This window comes from Castanea sativa, chromosome 11 (genome assembly GCF_040712315.1).
Source record: "Castanea sativa cultivar Marrone di Chiusa Pesio chromosome 11, ASM4071231v1".
Taxonomy (NCBI): domain Eukaryota; kingdom Viridiplantae; phylum Streptophyta; class Magnoliopsida; order Fagales; family Fagaceae; genus Castanea; species Castanea sativa.
The window spans coordinates 33364128-33387416 of NC_134023.1; the positions used below are offsets into that span (position 1 = coordinate 33364128).

Genomic DNA, 23289 nt, shown 5'->3' on the forward strand with positions numbered 1-23289 from the left:
GAAGCAGAGTCACCAAATAGAAATGACTTGGGTTGTGTTTGTTTCGAACTAAAAATTTTCCCCAATTTTAGGGGTTTGGTGTCAACCTGAATATATTCAGTTTGATCGTAAGATCTTGCCTCACAACCCAACTCCTCTCTCTCTCTCTCACCCCCAACCCAACTGCAACCTGCACCACCACTCAGACAACCCCTGGCAACCTCTCTCATCGATGTGTGTTTTTAATCACAGAATACAGAATGTCGAATGTAAACTTGATTATCTAATCATCTTCATGTTAACTATCCAGATCATACACATGTAATCAAAAAGAGATACAGAGAGGCTGCTAGTATGTAACTAAGTTTTACACTATTATTACCAAAGACTGCATTTGTTATCCTGCACTATCTCCTGCAACTACAAAAGTACATCACTGTATACAGCTAACTGCAAAGGTGCTGCAGATCTGGTTAAACTCACTCTCCATCTATATCTCTGTCCAAGGATGATGTAGGACTATACCGCAGATGTTGCTCATAAAAGTTGATCAACTGGAAAGAGAAAATAGTATACATAAGAGCAACAGTGATAACAGACTAGTAATGACATTCATTAATTAAATGCAATGTTGATAAGGAAGAATATAATCACATGGAATGAGAGTTACCAGAAGTGGATTGTTAGCCTTCAGAAACTTGTTATCTACCATCACTTCTGTTCCATCAGACCTTTATCAAAGCAACCACATAATAATCAAGCCATGAAGACATGTACATAGAAACATGAATCCATACAAACAAACCAATTTGAGTTCAACAAAGGAGCTCAAATACTTCTAGATTTCTTTATTATGAGAAGAAAATACAAAGCTTCAGAGGCATGCTACATGATCAGAATTCACCAAGACTATTTATTAATTCTACCAAAACCAAAATCCTGCATATTACAGTCACTGTGATTTTGCAAAGTTCAAATGAATAATCAGCTTCAACCAGCCTTGAATTTGAGCCAAACAAATTGTCCTAGTGAAGAAAAATTCAACTGAGAAGTCTAGTGACCTACAAAGAAAACCCTTTTGAGCATATGTCGGTAAACAGTATAATGGTCCATATTCTTAAGCATCAATCACAAAACCTGTTTCGTTCTCCCAGTTTTAATCTTTTAAGAAATTTTTTTTTTATAAGAAATTTACTTTACAACTAATAATCTAAATATCCAAAGGCTTTTCTTTTCAAATATGCAGCCCATTTTTATCTGAAGAGGAGGCCAAGGATAGACAGTTAGCACTGTTGCCTGCGACAGACTCATTGGTTGGGGGAGACTACGAGAATACAAGCCCCAGCAGCCCCCTGAATTTAGAGCCACTTACTAAATTACACCCAAGAGAAGGTGCTGAAAATCACTTTGATGGTATGGGAGACCTTGGCAATCTGGACATCTAAAAATAGGTGTGCAATCCAATTCAAGGTGTAAACACAGTTGCTCAAATCGAGGGCTTTGAAATTGAAGCATTGAACCTTTTCTTAAAAATCAATAGTAGATCAAAGTGCTCGGGAAACCAAGAACCAGCAAGAGCCAATGCAATCAAGACTTCATCTGTTAGTCGATTCCTTTAGAGCGTGAGAGATGGTGAGGTGCTTCGGGACTGTAGGGTGGGGTTTTTTTTTCTAGAAATCTAGAAACTTCAATCAATTATGATGCTGGGAGGTCCAGGATTAATAGAAGAGAATAATGAAGGAAATCTGTGGCCCTACTGATCATTAATGAAGTTAATCTATTGGAATATCATTTGCCTAAATGACCCAATGAAGAGGGAAGCTATCAGGCATTGTCTTTAGAGAGTAGAGAGATAATATTATGTGCCTCCACAAAACAAAGATTGAAAATTTGATTGATTGGATCATTAGAAGCTTGTGGGGTGGTCCTTTTGTGGAATGGGAGGCTCTGAGTGGTGGGGAATTCAGAGGGATACCGTTGATGTAGGATGAAAGAGTGGTTGAAAAAAGTGATAGCTGGTCAGGTACCTACAACATTTCAATCTTGTTTTGCTATGTTGAGGATGGTTTTCAATAGGTGTTCACAAGGGTTTTACAGACCGAATCATAATAGGATGAGGTCTATTTATGGGGGTGGCAGAATTCGTCCTTTGTGTCTTGTGGTGGGTTAAGAATTTATGAAGCTTTGTGAAACTAGAGTTTTTAATTATTGGAGAAAGGGTTAGGGTGTTGCTTTACAAATTAAAAGGAGGTTTGGTGAGTTACTTGATGGCTATTCAATAAAAGGAAGCATGTGGGGTTTTGAGGATTTTGATAGATAGAAATAAATTGATTTGGGGTTGTAGAGAAGAAAGAAAAGGTATGAACTTTATGGCTTTCAGGGGATGTGAACAGTATCATAAGAACGAATGGAAGAAAAGGACACACAAAGGCCAACATGCCTAAATGCTCAAAACACTCAATATTTTTATTAATAAATTCCATCTATGTATATAAGGACCATTTCTTGTACTAGCATTAGGACTCCTTAGTTTGATCAGTGAACTAAAAACCTAATAAAAGACTAACCTGGACAAAGAAAATAAAACCTAAAATGCTTAGAAATCCTAGAAAATTCTAGATTCAACTAAAGCCAAAAGACCCTTAATCTGAAGAAATTGTAGAACCTATAATCAGATGCAATTAATTAGGTTTGATGACCTATTCCAGAACCTATAATCAGGAAAATCCCACCTGGTCTCAAATTGATCATTTCCTAGTCTCAAATTGATTGTGTGCACGGGTTCATGAGAGAGAGAGAGAGAGAGAGTAAATTACAGGTTAAACAAACTCTAAAATCTCAAGAGTACATCTGGAATATACATTGGAAATAAGTCAATATTAAATTACCACTAATGGACTCATTCAGTCAATTGATTCGCATGCAATAACATAAACAAATTGTTAACCAACTTGCACAATTCCCGCTTCCCTTCTCACTGAAATTGACTTTATTTCTTCTATGTGAAACATAAAGTAACAAATGAGCAATAGCGTCTTTATCAAATCATATGCCTAAAGAGAAAACACAATTCCTATGAGGTCACGTAGGGTAGGAAGACAACCATTCAAGGAAAAATACACTTTACTCAACTTATCACCAGGAAACTAGAACAAAAGGTCATATTCTCAAATTAATCATAAAAATATGGTAAGTAATCACCAGAAACCATGTTACTTTTCAAAAGGATTCACATTTTAATGGAATTGTAAACATTATTGCAAAATGCCTAGAAGAGCCTTGGCAATTGCTCTAGAAACCACCCAATCACCATTGGGTTGCCAAATATAAATGTCATATATAAGATAACATATATAATACATACAGTTGTAACGATGCAACCAATTACTTAGCATTCAATTCTAAGCAATATATTACTCAAGATATTTTATGACAAGAAAATCACAAAATTTCCCATACATGTAGAAATGGTATCAATATCATAGAAGTGAAAGAATTAGCCTTATTGGTAAAATCAATAGTAGAGCAATGAAGATCTAGCAGGAATATCAGATTCTAGCCTATACATGCAAATCATGACCAAACTGATTATGCAAGCCATACAAGCAATGTTTGATCTTACAGCAGCATTAATTCATGCATTAAACATAAAATCATATGCTTGAGAGAAAGAAGCACAAATATGGAGACAGCAACGGAATTCAAAAGTAGCTATGTATTAACTTATGAAACAAGTATTATTTCTTTAAAGAAAGAAGAAAAGGGGAAAAAAAATAGTCGAGCTTTTTTATATTTCATCACTTTATTCAAGCATGTAAATTTATCGTTCATTAGAATTTAATATCTAGGGGAGAAGCTGTCAGTTTTTATTTTTAGCATTTATGGAGATAGGAATTTTGAACAAAGGTCAACTATACTAATTAAAGTATACACAATAAACAAGACCCACAATGAGTATAAATATAATATATAAGGGTATTTTAGGACATTTGATTGGAATATAACTCCATTGTATCATCAAATCATGTTATACCAAATCGTGAATTACAGATTCATGGTTCTATTCATGTTTACCACCAAAACAGATGCATAGGAATAGTAATTCCATTACAAATTCTTTTCTTTTTTTTTTTATCAGTAAAATACTTCATTGAAAGAAAAACTACTACAAAGAGGATTACAACTTCTTATATTCCTTGCAATACTTATTACTATTCCCAAGTAATCATTATCAGTGTATTGAACATGCCCTTATTTTTTCTGATGCAGACATGAAAGAACGATTTGCTCTTGTTTTGCAAATTTGCCTATTCAAGAATAATTTTATGGGGTCCACGTGTGAAGTCCAATTAAGTGAAAATCGTATGATTTTAATGGTCTGAGTCTTTTAGGATTAAAAAACCTTTTTTTAGGTTTTCATTTTATTAGTTAGGGTCAATTTTATATTAAGGGGCAAATTGTAATTTCCGCAATTCTTGTGAATTAGGGGTATTTTGGTAATTTGATTGAATCTTAGAATCTTCTAGGGGATCCTAGGTACCTTAAGTTTATTAACTACAGATCCAAGTTAATATTTATTAGGTTTTTTTTAACTAGTCAAACTAGTAGTCCTAATGCTACTAGCCACTAGGAGTTCTATTACTACCTAGTACAAGAAAGAGTTTCCATATATATGGTGCTCAATGTATTCAAAGGAGAGAGAGTGTTGATTAATATAATTATTGGGTTTGAACAAAAGGCCCGTTGGCCTTTGTTGGCTCTTTCTCCTCTGTTTTTTTCTTTTCCTCATCTTCACTTTCTAAAGTTACTGTTCATACAGCACTAATTTCTCTCTAATTTTTCTTCTTTCCTAACCCTAAACCCACCACAAAAAGACAGAAAAATTCCCTCAATTTGTCCTACTTCATTTTCTCTGACTTCTGACCCATTCAGCCCCATCTAGAGAAGAGATGCATAAGTGCACATGGAGCAATTCTTAGTCTGGAGCAGCTCCAGGGTATGGCATTCAGAGTCTAAACAAGGGGTCTCAATCTTTCAAGACACAAGACATCAGTTGCTGATCTTTAAATAAAGGGGATACCTTATTGATACTCCTCTCAACTTAGGCATGAAAAGATTCCACAGCCATGGCTCCTGGAAACAAGGACCAAAGTCCCAATTTAATGAGATACTATCTTTCATTCCCACAAGAGAAGTTCCCCATAAATATATTATAAGACTAAAAATAGAAATTTATAACTATTTCTTCAGCTTAATATCTAAAACTTCAACCTTAATATATTTGTCAACTACTGTATGTAACCTGAGTCTGCATTTGACTGAAGCAATGTAGTAAACCATATGCAGTCAATCATTTTAGTTTTCTTCCCACCATCAATCAACTTTTATTAGCATGCACATTGTCTACCATCATTGCTGTGTGCACTAAGGCTACAGTATTCCTGATCATCAAAAAATGTCAACTTCCCTCAACAAAATTCCTTTCCTGTAGTTTCCTACAGCACAGAAACCTTGACTACTCATATGCACTGCAAAATGCCCAAAACATGTCCCCTCCTTTTTTTAAGACAGGATCAAATTATGCCTACACCACTCAATAACTGTCAATAGGGTATCTTATTTGAAATCCACTGTTGGGTCATATACTCTCCATGTGCCCTCCATGCATGCCAATGATCCAAGATTCCAAAGGACCATCTTCAGTAGTTATGCAACTCCTAATCATGAAAATCTCTTTGGCATCTTGCATTCCAACCTAGAAAGCACAGGTGCGGCTCCAGGGCCGCCGCACCCGCACCGGACTCGCGGCAACACGGCCAGTGTTGTTAAAAGCACCGAGCGCACTTAAGCACAAAGGCATCCTGGAGCCTAGGCGCAAAGCACAAAGCGCAAGCACGCGCCTAATCAATGTGAAGTGCACATTTTTTTAAAAAAAATTAATAAATTAAAAAAAATTATTAATAATCAATACAACAATCAAATAATCAATTAATCATATAAATTACAATAAAACATTTTATATCATTTATATAACATTTATTTATGCAACCATGATATTTGATGGACATGATTACAAAACATGGTTGAATCAAAATAAAAGTATAGAACCAAGAAGGCAAAACTAAAAAGTACTAGAATGTTAGGTAATGTTATCTTTGTGAGAGTCTGATTTAGTATTTGTTCGTAAGGGTGTAATTAAAAGTTCAAATATATCTAAAGAAATAGGCTTAAATGTATAATAGCACAACACACTATTAGTTTTTATATATTAAATCAATTGCTTATATCAAACATATTTAGATCTAATGGCTAAAAATCAAATTAGGATTTTTTTTTTTTTAAATTTACAAAAAGCTCAAAAAAGCGCGCCTTGCACTTAATAAAAAAGCTCAAAAAAGCGAACTTAAGGTGCGCTTTTGTCAGGATGCTTCGCTTTAGAGGGAAAAAGCCCCAAGGGCTCTGCGCTTAAGCGCGCATTTAACAACACTAGACACAGCGACACTCCTCCAACACACCGATTTGGCCTTTTTTTTTTATTCGACGCCGATTTCGGCCAAAACTGGCCAAAATACATGTTAAAAAAATAATAAAAATAAACTTGTGGGTCGTATTCTAATTTATGAATATCATGTTTTAATTATTATCTACTATTACTCTTAAATTGGTACATATTTGCAATTATATGAAAAAGTACGCTTAGCAATATATAGAAAATATAAATAAAAATATTTTTAATAATTTTTTAATCGTCACACCCGCACCCTACTTTATAAAAAATTGTCAAATCCCGCACCCGCACCCGAATTCAGAAACGCACCCGTGCTTCACTGATTCCAACTTGGATGTAGGTCAGGAAACAACACCTTCAAAGCATGAGCCCCACACCAGCTATCTAGCCAAAATAATACTCAACGGCCATCTCCTACATCAAAGTGTACACAATGTAGAAGTCTTTCCCACCACGCCCTAATAGTTTTCCGTAGGCCAAAATTTTAAATTTCATCCACCCCATTCCTCCCCATAATAGCAATTATATGCCTTTATAAATGTGTATCTTCCATCCCAAACCACCATACCATTTCCCCAATAGAACTCTTTTTTAGAAGAATTCCCCAATAGCACTTGATTAAAGGTCCCTGTCTCCTTACACCTAATCCACCATTAGCGTTGGAAGTGCAAACTGTATCCCAACCCACTAAATGGTATTTGAACTCATCTCCCAAATCACCGCACAAAAAGTTTGTCTATATCTCTCCACTTTGTTTGGGAGAACAATTTACCCTATCGTAGACCCCTCAAACTACTGAAGAAACTAAAAGGGCAACCATTTACTAAAACTAAGCAAACAGTAGAAATGCAAGTACAAATCCAACATCTCCATCTTTCACCAAACCCCATCATTTCCATAAGATAAATTAAAGTTGCCCGCCAAGGTAGTCAAAGGCCTTGTATCACCCGAGGTGTGAGGCAACAAAAAGGTGCTAGCCCAAGTAAAGCGAGGCAACACAAAGGTGCTAGTCTGAGTAAAGCAAGGCACCAAATTCTTAATATATCTATTATACGTATAGAATTTAAATCATATGTACCTAGTGTATTGAATATTATAATGAAATGTTTTTCAACATGTTGCATGAAGAAATTAGGTCTATCAGATTATTTCAAATAGGTTTAACATGGTTTAGGCTCCATTAGTTATTCTAACAACAGCTAAATTGGCAACTCCCCATGCACAAAGTATTTGGGAACCTAGAGAGAAAAAGGGATTCAAGCTGTGAAATTAGCAGCATATTGTCATTATTTCTCACCAAAAAAAAAAAGGTTTTACAACAAGTTTCGATATAAAATGAATTAATTTAACAATAATGCTTATCAAAAATAATAATAATTGATCTAACAATAAGTTTTACAACTTAGGGGGAAAAAAGGGTTCAAGCTGCGAAATTAGCAGCATATTGTCATTATTTCTCACCAAAAAAAAAAAGGTTTTACAACAAGTTTCGATATAAAATGAATTAATTTAACAATAATGCTTATCAAAAATAATAATAATTGATCTAACAATAAGTTTTACAACAAACTTTTGTAAATTAATTTGACTAACAATAGGTTTTATAACGTGCCTGTTTAAATTAATAATCTAATAATAGGTTTTACAATTACAACAAGCTTCTATAAAAATAAAAAATAAAATAATTATTATTAAAGTAAAACAAGGCTCTCGCGTTAGCGCCTTTTTCATGGCTTAAGGCGTCGCCTTACAAGCCTAGGCTCTAAAGGCGAGGCGCCTCACTAAAAAGGCGCCTTAGTGGAGCCTCACCTTGCCCGGCGCCTAGGCAAGCGCCCATCTCGCCTTTGACTACAATGCCGCCCACTTAACATGGTCGTAAACTTCCTCAATATCCAGTTTGCATAAGTTTGTTCTGTGTTGGTCCTTGGTTCTAACCATTGTTCCCCGTATCTTTAAATTTTAAGATACATAACCATTGTGTCCAAACTCTTGCCTAAGAAAAGTTTAATTTCAAGTCTATACATCTACTTTTTTTTACTAAGTTTGTTCCCTGCAGAGGCCTTTGGCTTGAAACTCTTCTCTAAATCTGATTATACTTGGCCACAAAGCATCCCACATAGTAAACCTTTGCAGGTTTTTTTTTTCTTTCTAATCAACCCAACAAAGTAGTTTTTTTTCCTTGCGCAACATGGTTCCAACAAAAATTCATCAAAAGGGAGTTTTTATTTTTCCAACTCACCTAACTCCAGATTAAAAATCTAGCAAGCACCAAAATGTACTGCATCAAAAACCTTATTGAAACAGTTTCTGATTCAAGTTGTCACTAGCATATTATAAATCCTATGATGAGAACACAATATTTCAAATAATATCAAAAAATTGAAAAAGAAAATGATTATTAACATGTCCCTGATCAGTCGACATATTTGGACACTGCATTTGTGTTATCTAAGGTATTTGAGCAACTAGAAAGTAAAAACCTCAAGGTATGCCGTCAATAAGCCATCCATATATAGAAGAAGATAGATCTACATCTAATTCTACAAGATTTGATGCAACATGTAAAGTAATTCATGACTACACCTAAATCCTCTACAAGTTGTCTGCATGACATTTACTATTAGATAAAAGAAGGGGATTTAAAGATAAGCTCAATCAAAATTCTAAAGTAGTTAAAAATAATAATAAATAAAATAAATAAATAAATAACCACACAAACTATGCAGAACCCTGTTGTAGATCCATAAGTATGTTGCAGATGGGGGGCAGGGGGGGCGCAATTTTTACCCATTAGCAAGAGCAGAAAGAAAAAGAAATGACAAACAATTATTTCTAACAGTACAGAGAATTTAAAATTGAAGTGGGATTACAAACCTCATGGCTGTAAAGGTTACCAACACATCCTGGATGTTGTTTGACACAGAAGCTGAATAGCCAATTGGCTTGATAATCCTGGTGATATTAGATGCATCTTTGTAACCATCAGTCCCATTCCTGCAAATCGAATTCTCCCCTCTGAAACCAGGATTACCAGTAAATGGTTGTTGAACTCTACCGAAAGAGCCACCGCTTCTGGTTGTTGCATTTTGTGAAACTGGTTCACGTGAGCCAGAGTCTTGTTTAAACCTCTTCACAGAACTAGACTTCCTTCTCTTAGCTCCTATGCGGCGATTGCTCTGAGCTGGTTCTATACAGTCAGTCTTGGGGCCCCCATCTGCAGGCGCATCACCCTCTGAAGCTTTGGCTTCTTCAAAATGTATTGCAAGCTTATCCATGTTGGCCTCATTAGTAGACATTATTGTTTTAAGCTCACTAAGCTTTGGATCATATTCATTTCCATCTTTGCTGTTATCATTTTGTTGAGAAACGTTCCCACAACCATTCTCAACACCAGTTTGCTTGGTAATTTCTTTGATATCCCCATTACGATCTCCTACATACATAGATTGAGGGAAGGCAGAAAGATCAGTTAGGATTGATTTGTTGGGAAGGATAGATTTCACAGTTTCATTAACAACGTTTATTTCTACACCTGTCACATCAGCAGGAAAGGTGGAACGCTGCTGCTTCTTCTTGGGTTGAGTATGCGGGGTCCCATGCTTACGCTTGCGTTTCCGATGCTTTCCTGATCGCAAGCTTCAAAAGCAGAAGAAAAAAATTATACATTCATAAATACAAAAAGTTCAATAGATAGACTGTACCTGACATCCTTCAATTGAAAAGAAAAGTGAGGAAAAAGAAAGCAAAACAGATTTAAATCTTCACATTCCCAGCTGTTTGTTAGTTAAGTAAATAAATATACCCTGCAAAGCTTTAGCTAAACAACTGACCAATGAGCACTGATTCAAATGGAACTTTCTTCTCATATATAAACTTCACTGCCAATGATGGTGGGTTCATGGTTTAAAATCTACTAGACGTGTGTGTAACTCACCAAATAAATAAAAAAAGCTCAACCAAATAGCCTGGAAGTAAACAAAATAATCACTTTACTTTGGTGAATTAACCGGAAAAAAACGTTTGCAAATGCTTTCCTTTCAGCTCTCATTTTCTTTTTCCTCGGTAACCAAATGATAATACGCGTAAATCATGGAAACAAAAGAGAAGAAAGTACCTATCTTCAAATGCATCAATTACATCAGAGCACGACTGGAGATTCTCTAAAGGCTCCCAGGTGTTTGCCGCCTCCGGCCATCCACGCCTTCAACATACAACAACAAAAATACACAACAACAATTTCCCATAATCCATAATCAACAATTATTTGATTTTTCATCCAACAATCATACAAAATAACACAAGGTAAGAATCAATCATAAAAAGGGGTTAGAGGGAGACTCACCATTTGATTAGATACTGAAGCTGACCCTATTTTCCCCCCCAACATTTCAGTGTCCACCAGCACCAACAAAACAAACAAAAAAGAAATACACAAACACCCATCATTTATATTAACTCCAAAAACCAATCAAAACAACAAAACCACAAAACAAAGTTCAAAAAGTTTACATTTTTAACAAGCATTTGGGTTTATCTGACATATTTCTCAAAACCCTTTCGTTTTATTACCTTCCGAACCCTTTTGCGGCGAATGGCCTCGATTTCATAGAAGCCCTCGTCGAGCTTTGGACGCTCAGTTGCAGCCTCATCTTCATCATCATCTCCATCTTCTTCTTCATCATCATCTTGTTCATCCTCTTGTTCTTCTGCTGCTGCACCCTCTTCAGTAGCCTTAGCCTCAGCCTCAGGTTCAACTTGTTGCTGTTGTTGCAGCTGTTGTATTTTTTCTTGTTCTCCAACATCTTTTGCTTTCTGGGTCTGATCCTTTTCTCCCAAATCTGCCACCAATGACTCACCACCATTGGCAGCAGCAACAGCATCATTTGGAGAAGCCAATGCTGGCTCAGACCCTACAACTCCTCCATTGTTCCTCTTCTTCCCCCCTCCTTTCATTTTCTTTTGTAAGAAAAAAAATAACCAAACATAAACATACAATTTAAAGACAAGGTACTAAGGAAAAAGAAGAACTGTAAAAAAAGTTTTTTATATATGTGTGTTTTTACGAATGGATTGGTATTTGGGTTTTTGCAAAGGATTTGGTTTTGTTTTTGTGTGTTTTAACTTACGGAGTTGTCAACTCTCAACCCCAAAGCCACAACCCCACGCCAACCAAATGACAATGTTACTTTTCAGGCTTGCAAGGTTTTTCTTTTTCTACCCTTTTATATATATATATATATATATATATATATATATATATATATATATATATATATATATATAATATGTTTTTTATTTTTTATTTTTTATTAAAAAAAATGTTTATTTTGGCTTTTGGGTGATGTGGGGTTCTTTTTGTGATTGTCTACATTCGTTTTCCCTCCTTATCCCGCCTTTTTTGCTTTCCAAAATCTTTAGCCTAATTTTTTTTTTTTTTGTCAAAAAGAAAATTTCATGTTTACAAAAATGAAAAAAAAAAAAAGTAAAAAAAGTATGTAATTAAAGAAGCATCTCATTCTCTTGAAATTGGATATTTTTGTGCATTTTAAATAAAAGATGCGAAGTATATTCGATAGGGATTAGATCGCATTAAATACTCTGTGTTTTAAACGTGACACAAACGTAACGCATGTTTTAAAAAAGTAATGTGTCTCTCCAATATCTACTCACTACACAAGAGTACAAAACAAGTTATATTTTATCAAATTCTCAATAAATAAAAAACTTAAAAAAAAAAACTATACCCTATCAAATAATACATATTGTATTTTGAAAAAAAAAATTGAAGAATTTAAAAATATGTAACTATGAACAAAATCGTCAGTAAATCAATCATCCAAACTTGTGACCAGTGGCGGCTCCAGAAATTTTTTCTAGGGTATTCCTTAAGAAGCATAAATTACACAATCTAATAAAAATAAAATTTTATATATTGACAACAACAATCAAAAAACACGCAAATACATAAAGTTTTACAACCTAAAACTTATGCAGTTCAGTTGTAATTGTTGTTAGTATTGCTGAACAAGGATGGACGGCAATGGCTGGGGAGAGTAAGTGAGTTTCTTATTTCCTTTTAGCCTTTAAGTTTGATTTAGTTTTAGTTTAAATTGTTTAATGACTTGTGAATCCGCGAGGTACTGAGGCAGTGAAGATTTTTTTTATAATATTTGTTGAATTAAAAACGTAATCGTGTTGGTGTTGGAATAGTGATAGTCTTAGTCTGAGATGAGATTGATCTTATACTGGGCTTTTCTATTAGCATTTGGTTTGGGCGTTGTTAGTGGTTTTATTATAATTTTTTTTTTCCAGATTTTCGATTCAAGTTTTTTTTTTTCCATGGTTTTATAAATCAGTACGATGAAAGAACCGAAAAAGGGACTGATTATTGGTTTTTTGGTCAGACCAAGATCCGACCGATAATCGAATTGGTGACATCATAAATAATATAATTAATAAAATTTTAAATTATATAAATAAAAATATAATAAGTTTATTACTAATAATATGATAGCAAAATGTAAAAACATAATATTTAGTGACACTTTTTGTGTAAATTTAATCAAATTTCCTTAGAATGGACAATCACATGTTTAATTATAATCATAAAAATAAAAATTTTATTTTATATATATAATGAATTAATTGATGTTATATAAAAATTAAGTAAATTTTGAAGTTTATTCACTTAATTAACTAAAACTACTATTTTTTTAATCAAAATTACCGGAAAAATAAAAAAAGAAAAGTAGTTGTACAATGAAAAAAAGCTAAATTTACGTGACTTTGACCAATTAGTTGTATAATATATATTATAATGTTTTTGAGGAAAAGTAGTCGTACAATAACAATGTGTCAGATAAAGTAAAAACTAAAAGTAAAGTCTCTGATGGTTGTATAAGAGATCTGGGGTTCAATCTCCGCCTACACCAAAAACTGATTGGTGTCTTAGTCTAATGATAAATAGCTATCATTAAGAGCGGACGCCATAGGTTTGAAACTCTCTCTAAAAAAAAAAATGTAAAGTCGTAGTATTGGCTTAAAATAATATAAAAGCATGTGGTTCTTTTACTTGAAAGACCCTAATATATTGTTAAGTTACTCAAATTATGGACCAAAATTTAATTTTATTGGCATAAAAAAATTGAGGGTATTCCCAAAATTTTTTGTAAAGGTAGATAAATATAAATTTTAAAATTATTATATATAATTTTTTTTTTCAGGACCACCCTGACCATAACGTGGCGTTGCCCTTGCTTGTGACATCAAAAAACCTAAAGAGTGAAATACTTACAAAGTGCATAGTGTGGGGCCGACTAAAAATCCAAATCCTTCAAAGGTTAAGTTAAAAACTTACAATAATTTCCAATAACCCTAAAAGCATAAAAGTTAAGAAATTTTGATTACACATACCTTGAAATTGTGATACCTTGGTGTTTATATAGGGGTCTAAACTCTAAAATGACCATGCTCACTGGAATATAGATATTAGTGTAATGGGGATCGCGGGTTAGTAGCACTGAGATCATTGAGTTCAATGTCCCCATACTTAGTGGATGAAGGATTGTAGGAGGACCCTTTGGTGTAATTTGAAGCAGGTATTTACTTTTACATGTAAATAGACGTAGAGTATGACTTTCCTTTAAGGGGCTAAGTGTTTTTACTCGTCCATCCATGTAGGTGACGAATGAGCTTTAAGGTATACAAGTAGTCTAGAGGGATGACTCAAGAGTGCTGACAGTGCTTCAATTGCTTAATTAAAGATTGGTTTCGGACAGTCATGTTAAAAAGCTCCCTATCAATATGTATGAACCTTGTATTTGCAAGTAAAATATATACAATAAATATTTATCGAATTATATTTGTATAAAACAGTTAAGTTTTAGTTACTCTTTTAAGACTATATATATATATATATATATGTTTATTGTGGAAAAATGTATTATTATAATTGATAATAATAAAAATGATCGAAACAATTTTTTTTTTTTTAATTTCATGTTTTACTTTTACCGTTTAATGTTAAAATTTTAGAATATTTGGGAATGGAGCCATTTGGTAAAACTTTGTACTTATCTTGGTGGGAAGGGAAATTTTCTTTCATTTTTGCAAGTGCACCCCCCAAGTTTAAACGCAAAATAGAATTCCAATTCTAGCGGTGACATTCTTTTAAAAAAGCAAAACAAAAAAAAATCTAGTGGTGACCTCTTAATGATGATTTATTAGTTTCAATGGGATTTTATAAGTTTTTAAACAGCATTACTTGCTTGATCATTTATTGGAGGCGATGCTTATTTATTCCACATAGTTCTACGAGTAGGAAAATAAATGCATGTCTACAACGATGAAAGAATAGATTGATGAAGATGTCAACGAATTTAATAGGTTGGACGTCATATTGTTAGTTGAGAGTTTCCTTTCTTTTTATTTCATGTAATTTTTTGATACTGAATACATGTTAAATTCAAATTTAAGAAAATTATACTATGATTTATAATATAATTTTTTATTTCTAAAGAAGTTAAAGGGTATAGAAAAAAAAATTTAAGATAATGTATGAAAGTTACTTTAAAAGAAATATTAATCGTTAGAAACATTTTATCAAAAAGACCAGGATGTAATCAAGAAGATGGAGAGGCACGAGATATAAAAAGTTTTAAAAAATTAAATAGATATATAATTTACACCAAAAGCTGAAAGCAATAAACATTATAGTAGTTTTTTATTATTATATATGAGAGATATATATATATATATATATATATATATATCAAAGTAATCCAGATTTTTTTTTAATAAAGTAAATATTGTAAGGTTATTTATTAAAATTTTAAAAAATAAAATAAAATAAAATTGTATGGTTAAAAATCATGAATCATCAAAATTATAATTTTTTTTTTTGAAAAGAAATGAAAGCGATCAATTATCAAATTATAATCTAAAAATATTATTTAGTTTACAAGTAAATAAAGACAAAACTCATTTGAAACCCCTTGAATGTTCACGAATGCATTCCAGAATAATAACAATTCTCTCCCAAAATAATAATTGTGGGGTACAAGAATTCCAATAAGATAATTGCGTCACGTGTCATACTCATGGCTGAGAAAGACTACTATCCTACCGAGGAGGCCAAGCCCTCGGACTGGAAGGTCACATAAGCAGCACGTCATCAGAGGAGGTCATATTGTACAAAAAGAGCTTCGGGGGAGAGCTAGCATTGACGTGACTGAAGAGTTGGTGGCTGCCACCATATTTAATGCATCCCACCAAACCTCCTGACTGCATCTATGTGGAGAAGACCCCTAAACAGTGCTGTCTTGGGTGCCGCAACTCACTAGGGAATTTGGAAGGTGTCTGATGGGACAGACACTCAAATAGATACCTGGATGGTCAACAAATGGAGGGTTAAGATCATCTACGGGGAGCAATATAATGTAAGAAATCCTCCACGTGTCATACTCATGGCTGAGAAAGACTACTATCCTGCCGAGGAGGCCATGCCCTCGAACTGGAAGGTCACATCAGCAGCACGTCATCAGAGGAAGTCATACTGTGCAGAAAGAGCTTCAGGGGGAGAGCTAGTATTGACATGACTGAAGAGTTGGTGGCTACCACCACATTTAATGCATCCCACCAAACCTCTTGACTGCATTTATGTGGAGAAGACTCCTAAATAGTGCTGTCTTGGCTGCCGCAACTCACTAGGGGATTTGGAAGGTGTTTGATGGGATTGACACTCAAGTAGAGGCTTGAATGGTCAACAAATGGAGAGTTAAGATCATCTACTAGGAGCTATATAAAGTAAGGAACCCTCTAGGGAGTGGGGGGTGAAAAAAGAGAAAGAGAAATATTGTAGCATCAGGAACAGGACTTGTAACCAAAATTAAAGAAGCATATATATAAGATTTAGTTTCCTCGAACTGAGCCGAGGATGATTTGCTTCGTGAAAAACAATCGTGTTCCTGTTTTCTTTGCATCTAGGGCTCACTGTAGTTATCTTCTAATTCATTAAAGCCTAGTTTTTTAGCCCACTATCTATAAATTCATTGTATTGGGCTCTTTGGGTCTAAGTCATTTTCCATTTAGGCTTGGGAACCAAATCCAGACCTTACAATAATAATAATAACATTTTAATACATGTGAATCGTTTGTACCTAAGCTTAATACCACTAATGTTCGTTTTAAATTTTTTGGCAACTCTTGAAAAACATTGTGAAGATATCATTTGATGTAGTATGCAATTTTCTCTATTCTAGTAAGACAAATATAGAAGTCATTGACCTATTCATATACATAGTTTTTACTCTATTTTTTATAATGAATTTTTTTTAACATTTATTGTATCTTTTAAATAAATTAAGAAAATTGAATTATTTTGAAACTGCATTAAAAAAAAAAACCGTTAGATTTTTGGAACATGGTAAAGCTTTCAATAGTTTATACTCTTTTTTTTTTTTTGAGAATGTCAATAGTCTATAGTTAAATTAATGATAAGTTTAATAATAAAGAATAATAAATTAATTAATTCGTTTGCATTGATAGAACAACACATTTTTTTCCCATTAATACAATTTAGATCCACGACCTCTACTCCAAATTGTTGTAAATATCATTATACCCATATGGTAATTATTAGTTAAAGGACAAATTACAACTTACTCTTCTATGGTTTGGCCGAAATTTAAGTTGCTTACCTATGATTTGAATTTCAACATTTTACCTATATGAGATCAGCTTAGTTAGAATCCTGTAACTTACATCTGTTAAAAATATAGCTAAATATATAATTTTGCTCAATTCTTATGTCGCACTCCTCCAAAAACACAAAAAACATAAAAATACAAGATCAAATAAAATAAAAAAGAATCTAGCGGAACACTTGCACCATGAGATTTCAAACTAAATGTAGACAACTTAAATTTTAGTCAACACTTAGATGGGTAAAGTGTCAAATTTCAAACTTAAGGTAGGCAACTTAAATTTCAATCAAACCACAGGTGGATAAGTTGTAATTTTTCCTTAGTTAAAAGTTATTTTATAAGACAATTTTTTTTAGAAAACATTAAAAATAGGGATTGCAACGAGACTGGACGAGATCAAACAAAGAGTGTCTTATCCCCATCATGTCTCCCTTTTTGGGTGGTAGTAGCTTAGAGCATTCCCATTCGTGATTTCAAAAAAATTCTGTTTTACGACCTCAAAATCTATTTTATCTATTTTACCATCTCATTTTATAACTCACCTAACATCCTAATTTTTATTTTTAGATACATCATAATAAAATAATATATACTTCCTAATAAAATAAATATAAAACTATCCCCTCTCTCTCTCCTCGCCACTGTCTCTTTTCTCCCTCCTTGTCTCTTTTTCATCATCCCCAAACCCATAACAGAACCCAAATCAAGCAAACCACCTAAACTCAGCCGCCGCCGCCACCACCACCAATCAAAATTGAAACCACCACCAACAACCACCACAATCACCCACACCATCAACCACAATAACCACAAATCACCACCAAGAATCCAAAACAAAAAAACCATCATAGCCTCCTCTACCACCACAAACTAACACCACTACAGACCCACCACAGTAAAACCCACCCTAACCACCACGGCAAACCCCACCATTATAAACCTACAGTCCCAAGGTAACAACCCACCCCCACCACAACCAACCCCGCCAATCAAAACTGAAACCACCACCAACAACCACCACAATCACCCACAACACCAACCACAAATCAGTACCAAAAACAAAAACCACCACAAACCCCAATAAAATTGTCAAAACCACAACCAAAACTATAGAGAGGTTGATTTGATAGAGAGGCTAATCATCCACACCATCGACACTGATAGAGAGGTTGATCATCTTAAACAACACCGATCTTCCTCGCCATCGATGCCGATCTTTTGCGCCATTAACGCCGATGGAGAGGTTGATCTGAGAGAGACATTGAAACAGAGAGAGGGGAGAGAGAAAGGAAAATGAGAAATGAGATTGAGAGTGAGAGTGAGAGGTGAGGTGATTGAAAGAGCAAGAATTAGATATTTTAATTAAAATAATAATATTTTTTTACATCTTCTATGAATAGTTGGTTCTATATATAAGAACCAACTATTCACCGGTTGCAAATTTTTTTAGAAACTCGTACTCGAATGGAGGATGATTTTTGAGGTTTTGGATGTAAAATAGCAACTGAGAGGTGTTTACACCCCTAATACTAGTGCTCTTAGCAGGGCGAGACGAGTTAGGGGTAGAGACAAAGAGGATCCCTAAGAGCATTCTCATCAGGCGTGCCAAATACCAAATATTTGGCATTTGGCACACCAAACACCAAAAAAATTTCCCATGAGATTTTCTAAATGCCAAAATATTTTGTATTGATGAACAGTATAGTCTTAAATTTGGAAGCATATAGACAAGAATTGTAAAAAATTTATGATTTTTTATTCCTTTTCTTCTCTCATCTCTCTGTTAAATCTCTTCCTCTCTTTTTCTCAAAAAATGATCCTCTTCTCTCTCAACCTCTCATCTTTTCTTCTCTTACCCTTACTACTTGTTCTCTCTTCCTCTCAACCTCACCAAGTTGACGCCTTACTATGCTGCTAGCAGTGGTTTTTGTTTTTGTTTTTGTTTTTTGGCTGTGATTTGATGGGTGGGTTTGGCAATGGGTGGGTTTTGATGGTGACGTGTGGGTTCAGATGGTGTTGGCTGGGTTCGGTTCCGACGGTGGTGGGTGGGTTCGAATGGGTGGATCGATGGTGGGTAGGTTAGGCTATAGGTGGATTCGGGTGGGTTAGGCTGTGGGTTCTAATGGATGGGTCAACGGTGGGTGGGTTAGCTTGTAAGTTCCGATTGATGGGCAAAAGCTCCATGGCCGAAAGCTTCAAGGCCTGCTGCACCACCATTGAGGTTCGCCATCTCTCTGCTTCTATATTTTGTTTTCTCCTTCTTTTTTTTTTTTTTTTTTTGGGTTCTTGTCTCTAACCCATGGCCATGGCTAAAAGCTCACTTTTTGTCGGGGTTTGTGGTGGTGGTGGTGGGGCTTCCAATTTGGTGTTGGTGGGCTATGAGTTTGTTTTGAATTGTGATTTGGGTTGTGGAGGATGTGGTGGTTGTGTGGTGGTGGCCGTTGGTTGTTGGTAGTTGTGTGGTGGTTGTGATAGTGATTTTCCTAGATTAAGATTGTGTTTGATGAGTTATAAATATTATTTTAATGTGTTGTATATATTATTTTAATATATAGAATTGAAGAATAAGAATATGTGATGTATAGTGTATTGTAAAATAATGTGTTAAAATCAATAAAGTAGCTTTTTAACATGTCAAAATAACATTTTTATAGAACACCTGATGGGAATGCTCTAAGGTTCTCTTGGATAGGAACTTCTTACTCTGTTAAATAATATAGGGAAGGGGGAAAAAAATCTTATATGTGGCCTTCAAATTATAAGATGGTATATTTTTACAATATTCCCTAACTAATGTGCCGGATTTGATATGTCGTTTTTATAAAAGTATCTTTTATAGTGCTATACACTTGTTAAGGTTATTTGCAATCAACTCACCTTTTAATAGTGTTTAGCAACAAAAAAAAAAAAAAAAAAACTCACCTTTTAATAGTTGGAAATGAAATCTGTGATAGAATGAATAAACATTGATACTTTTAAATTAATTCAAAATTAAAAATATATCATACAACCTCTTTAAAAAGTCAAGGCATACATAGGATATTATAAATTAAGATTTTTTTTATCTTATATTCATAAATATTTTTGGAATTTATTTTGGCTTCAATATTTTATCTTAACCTTGCCCCCCTAAACCAAAATCCTAGTCTGCCACTTGAAGGTATGTTGTCATCCCTAATATGGTAGTTTCAACATTAATGAGATAAAGATAAAAGAGAATAAGAAGTACTTGTAACTCTTAAGAGGAAAAATGACTACTTTTGAAATGGATATATTTTCATGGGTTAAATTGAATTGTGTCAAATCAAAAGGCGTATATAGTGTCATGTCAAATTTTTTATTGACATGAGACTTTTTATATTGATAGATCCAGTAAATAAAATCTTAACTGTGAAATAAACTTACTCCATTTCAAATGAGACGGAAAAGGTCATGTTTCTTGTGAAACTATTAAAAGAGATAGTAATCAAGCGTTTTGGTGATGGTAAACGAATATGTCAAAAAAATATTAAATATGTACAAAAATATCAAATTAAATTAAAACATATATACAAACATTTGGAGTAGGACAAGACAAGCAAAATCCGTCCACACATATCACCTCTTCAAGGAGGGGAAAACTTGTATAGAGCAGAGTGGGACAGGACAAGTAAGGTAAATTTTTTTTGCCATCCCTAATAAAAATTATATTCTTACATTTTCATGTCTCTTTATTCATCCAAGAAAATTAACACCACAAAGGAAAATTGTCATCGGTAATTAACCAACTTCATGTTCATGTCAAAGCTCGAAATTTATTTATTTATTTTTTAAACGATCGGGTTGGGTCATTCGGGTTCTGGGCCAAAACAGGCCGGCCAAAAACATGCCATTATAAATGGATAGAGAGCAGGTCAAGCCAATTGGGTTTTGGGTCGGGTTGACCCATATTTTTCATGTTTAAAAAAATAAAACAAATAAATGTCAACTTCTTGGAGAGAATGAATCAAATCAAATAGTTAGACTATTTGTTACTAATTTACTATTATACATGTGAAGGGAAAAAAACAAACAAACCAAAAAACATAAAAGATTTCCATATCATTGCAATTCAGACAGTTTTGACTTTTGAGCATGACTAAAATTCTTTATTTACTTCAAATTCAAAGTTCACTAATGATATCACTCCCATTAAAGAACCAAAAAAAAAAAGAATACAAAACTAAATGTCATGGACCATGTCAAGTTATCAGTCTTATTAAGTACACAAATTCCTGTTGCATTTAAAATAATAATAAAGTTAGATTATGTAGAAAGATAAATTAAACAATAAAAAGCCTTTAAAAATAAACATAACAATTTAAGTAAAGAAGTACAAGTAAATATTTTATAATAATTATACTTCAATTTACTCAATGTTGGTAGTAGATTCAGCACTGCAAATATTCATACTTGCCTTAAGTTGGCCAATTTCATTAATATCTTTATCTCCAATACAATATTTTAATATAGCTTAAATGTACCATGAAAGCAAATCAAAGCTTATCAATTTTCACGTGTATTCTAATAAGTATTACTATTTACTCAAAAAAACAAAACATGAATGTTTATCTCACATTAGTTGTGTGTCTCTAGTACCTGCTGTTTATAACCCCAGTTTACAACTACAAAAGTTAGACATTTTTGTAATTATAGACTGGTTATGTAATGTACTATAAACCTGGTTTAAAACACTAGTATTATTATTTTTCGTGTGTATTCTAATAATTATTATTGTTTACTAAAAAAAAAAATAGAGATGTTTATCTCACATTGGTTGCGTGTGTCTGGTGTCCGTTGTTTATAACCCCAGTCTACAACTACAAAGGTTAGACCATTTTGTAGTTATATTTGTGGGGGGTAAAAAGATCTTAATAGGGATATGGGCCGTTGGGCCTTACTAAGGAAGGCCGACCTGCTCTTGGGTTTAGGGTTTGTTGGTACTTTAGGTCGGCCCATGCGCCGAGGATCCGAGGATCCAGCCGATGATGTTTTTCTCCTCGGATTAACACCAGAGAACCCGGGACTTCATGGTACAGGTTAGTGAATGACACGGTCAAGACCAGTGGTTAAAGGGGGTGAACCCTTGAATGTCCTAGAAGCACCGATGTTGGGAAAGTGTCAAAAGTAAAGGCTGCTACCTCCACATTAAAGACCCTGCACCTACCACCCTGGCCGCATTAATGGGGAGGTGACACTTGAACAGTGGAAGGGAAACTTCTAGTTACTGTTCAAAGGCACTAAGAAAAGAAATATCTAGGCTAAGGGAGGAGTTGGGGCAACACGTGTATAAAGTATTAAAAAGAAGAGTATTTAAGGGGAGATCTAGAACAGAAAGGACGACGGGACTTTTTGTAACCTAAAAAGAAAAAGGACAAAGAGAGAGATATAATATAAGAACAGCTCTCGGCTTAAGTCCGAGGAGGCCTATTTACATTACTCCTTTTTGTTTCCAAGTACTTGCAATCTTTAGTTTTTCATTTAATCTTCACTCACTTCTAATCTGGGTTTCAAGCCCACACTCTACAAATTCATATTGTTTAAGGCTCATTGGGCCTGAGCCCATAACTGTTCTTGGGTCCAGGTGCAATTGTGCACTTACAATTGGCGCCGTGCTAGGGACCTAGTTCTAGAAGTAGTAGGGATATTATGGCAGGTCTAGGCTCTCACCATGCAAGGATCACAACCGGAAGATCATTTCGAACGTCTTGAACATCTTAGGGATCGTGAGGGAAGCGTCCAGTCCAGGAATACCCAGGGGGCTACCCATACTCAGGGCGGGGGTAGCACTACCCACGCTGAGGGCTCTAAATCCATGCAGAAGGAAATTAATCGTTTGAAGAGGAAGTTACGCCGTGCTAAACGTAAGGTTTCCCCGTCCTCATCTAGTTCTTCCTCAGAGAAGGATAGGGGAGTTGGCTACAGTTCAAGGTCATATTCCACCACTAGCGCAACATCCTTCGGCGAGGACGACCAATCAACTCGCGGACGTAAGAAGCTTCGTTCTAGGGGCTTAGGCAACGATACCATGAGTAGAGCGTTGCACCAACTCTCTAAATCTCCGTTTTCACGGAGGATTGA

The 23289-nt window shown here is 34.4% G+C and overlaps 1 protein-coding gene across 2 annotated transcripts; it reads right to left on the reverse strand.

Annotated features, from left to right (window-relative positions):
* LOC142618080 (chromo domain-containing protein LHP1) lies at positions 1 to 11694 on the reverse strand. Of its 2 annotated transcripts, XM_075791048.1 has the most exons (7): positions 11057 to 11694; positions 10830 to 10855; positions 10602 to 10688; positions 10020 to 10123; positions 9362 to 9920; positions 650 to 710; positions 1 to 533 (listed from the first exon to the last, which is right to left on the reverse strand). In XM_075791048.1, exons 1-7 carry the CDS (start codon positions 11438 to 11440, stop codon positions 459 to 461), a joined length of 1296 nt encoding a protein of 431 aa, XP_075647163.1. In that variant the 5' UTR covers positions 11441 to 11694; the 3' UTR covers positions 1 to 458. The 2 variants fall into 2 exon arrangements, with proteins under 2 accessions (XP_075647163.1, XP_075647162.1); XM_075791047.1 differs by having other exon boundaries at positions 9362 to 10123.
* Between the last annotated feature and the right edge of the window lie 11595 nt (positions 11695 to 23289).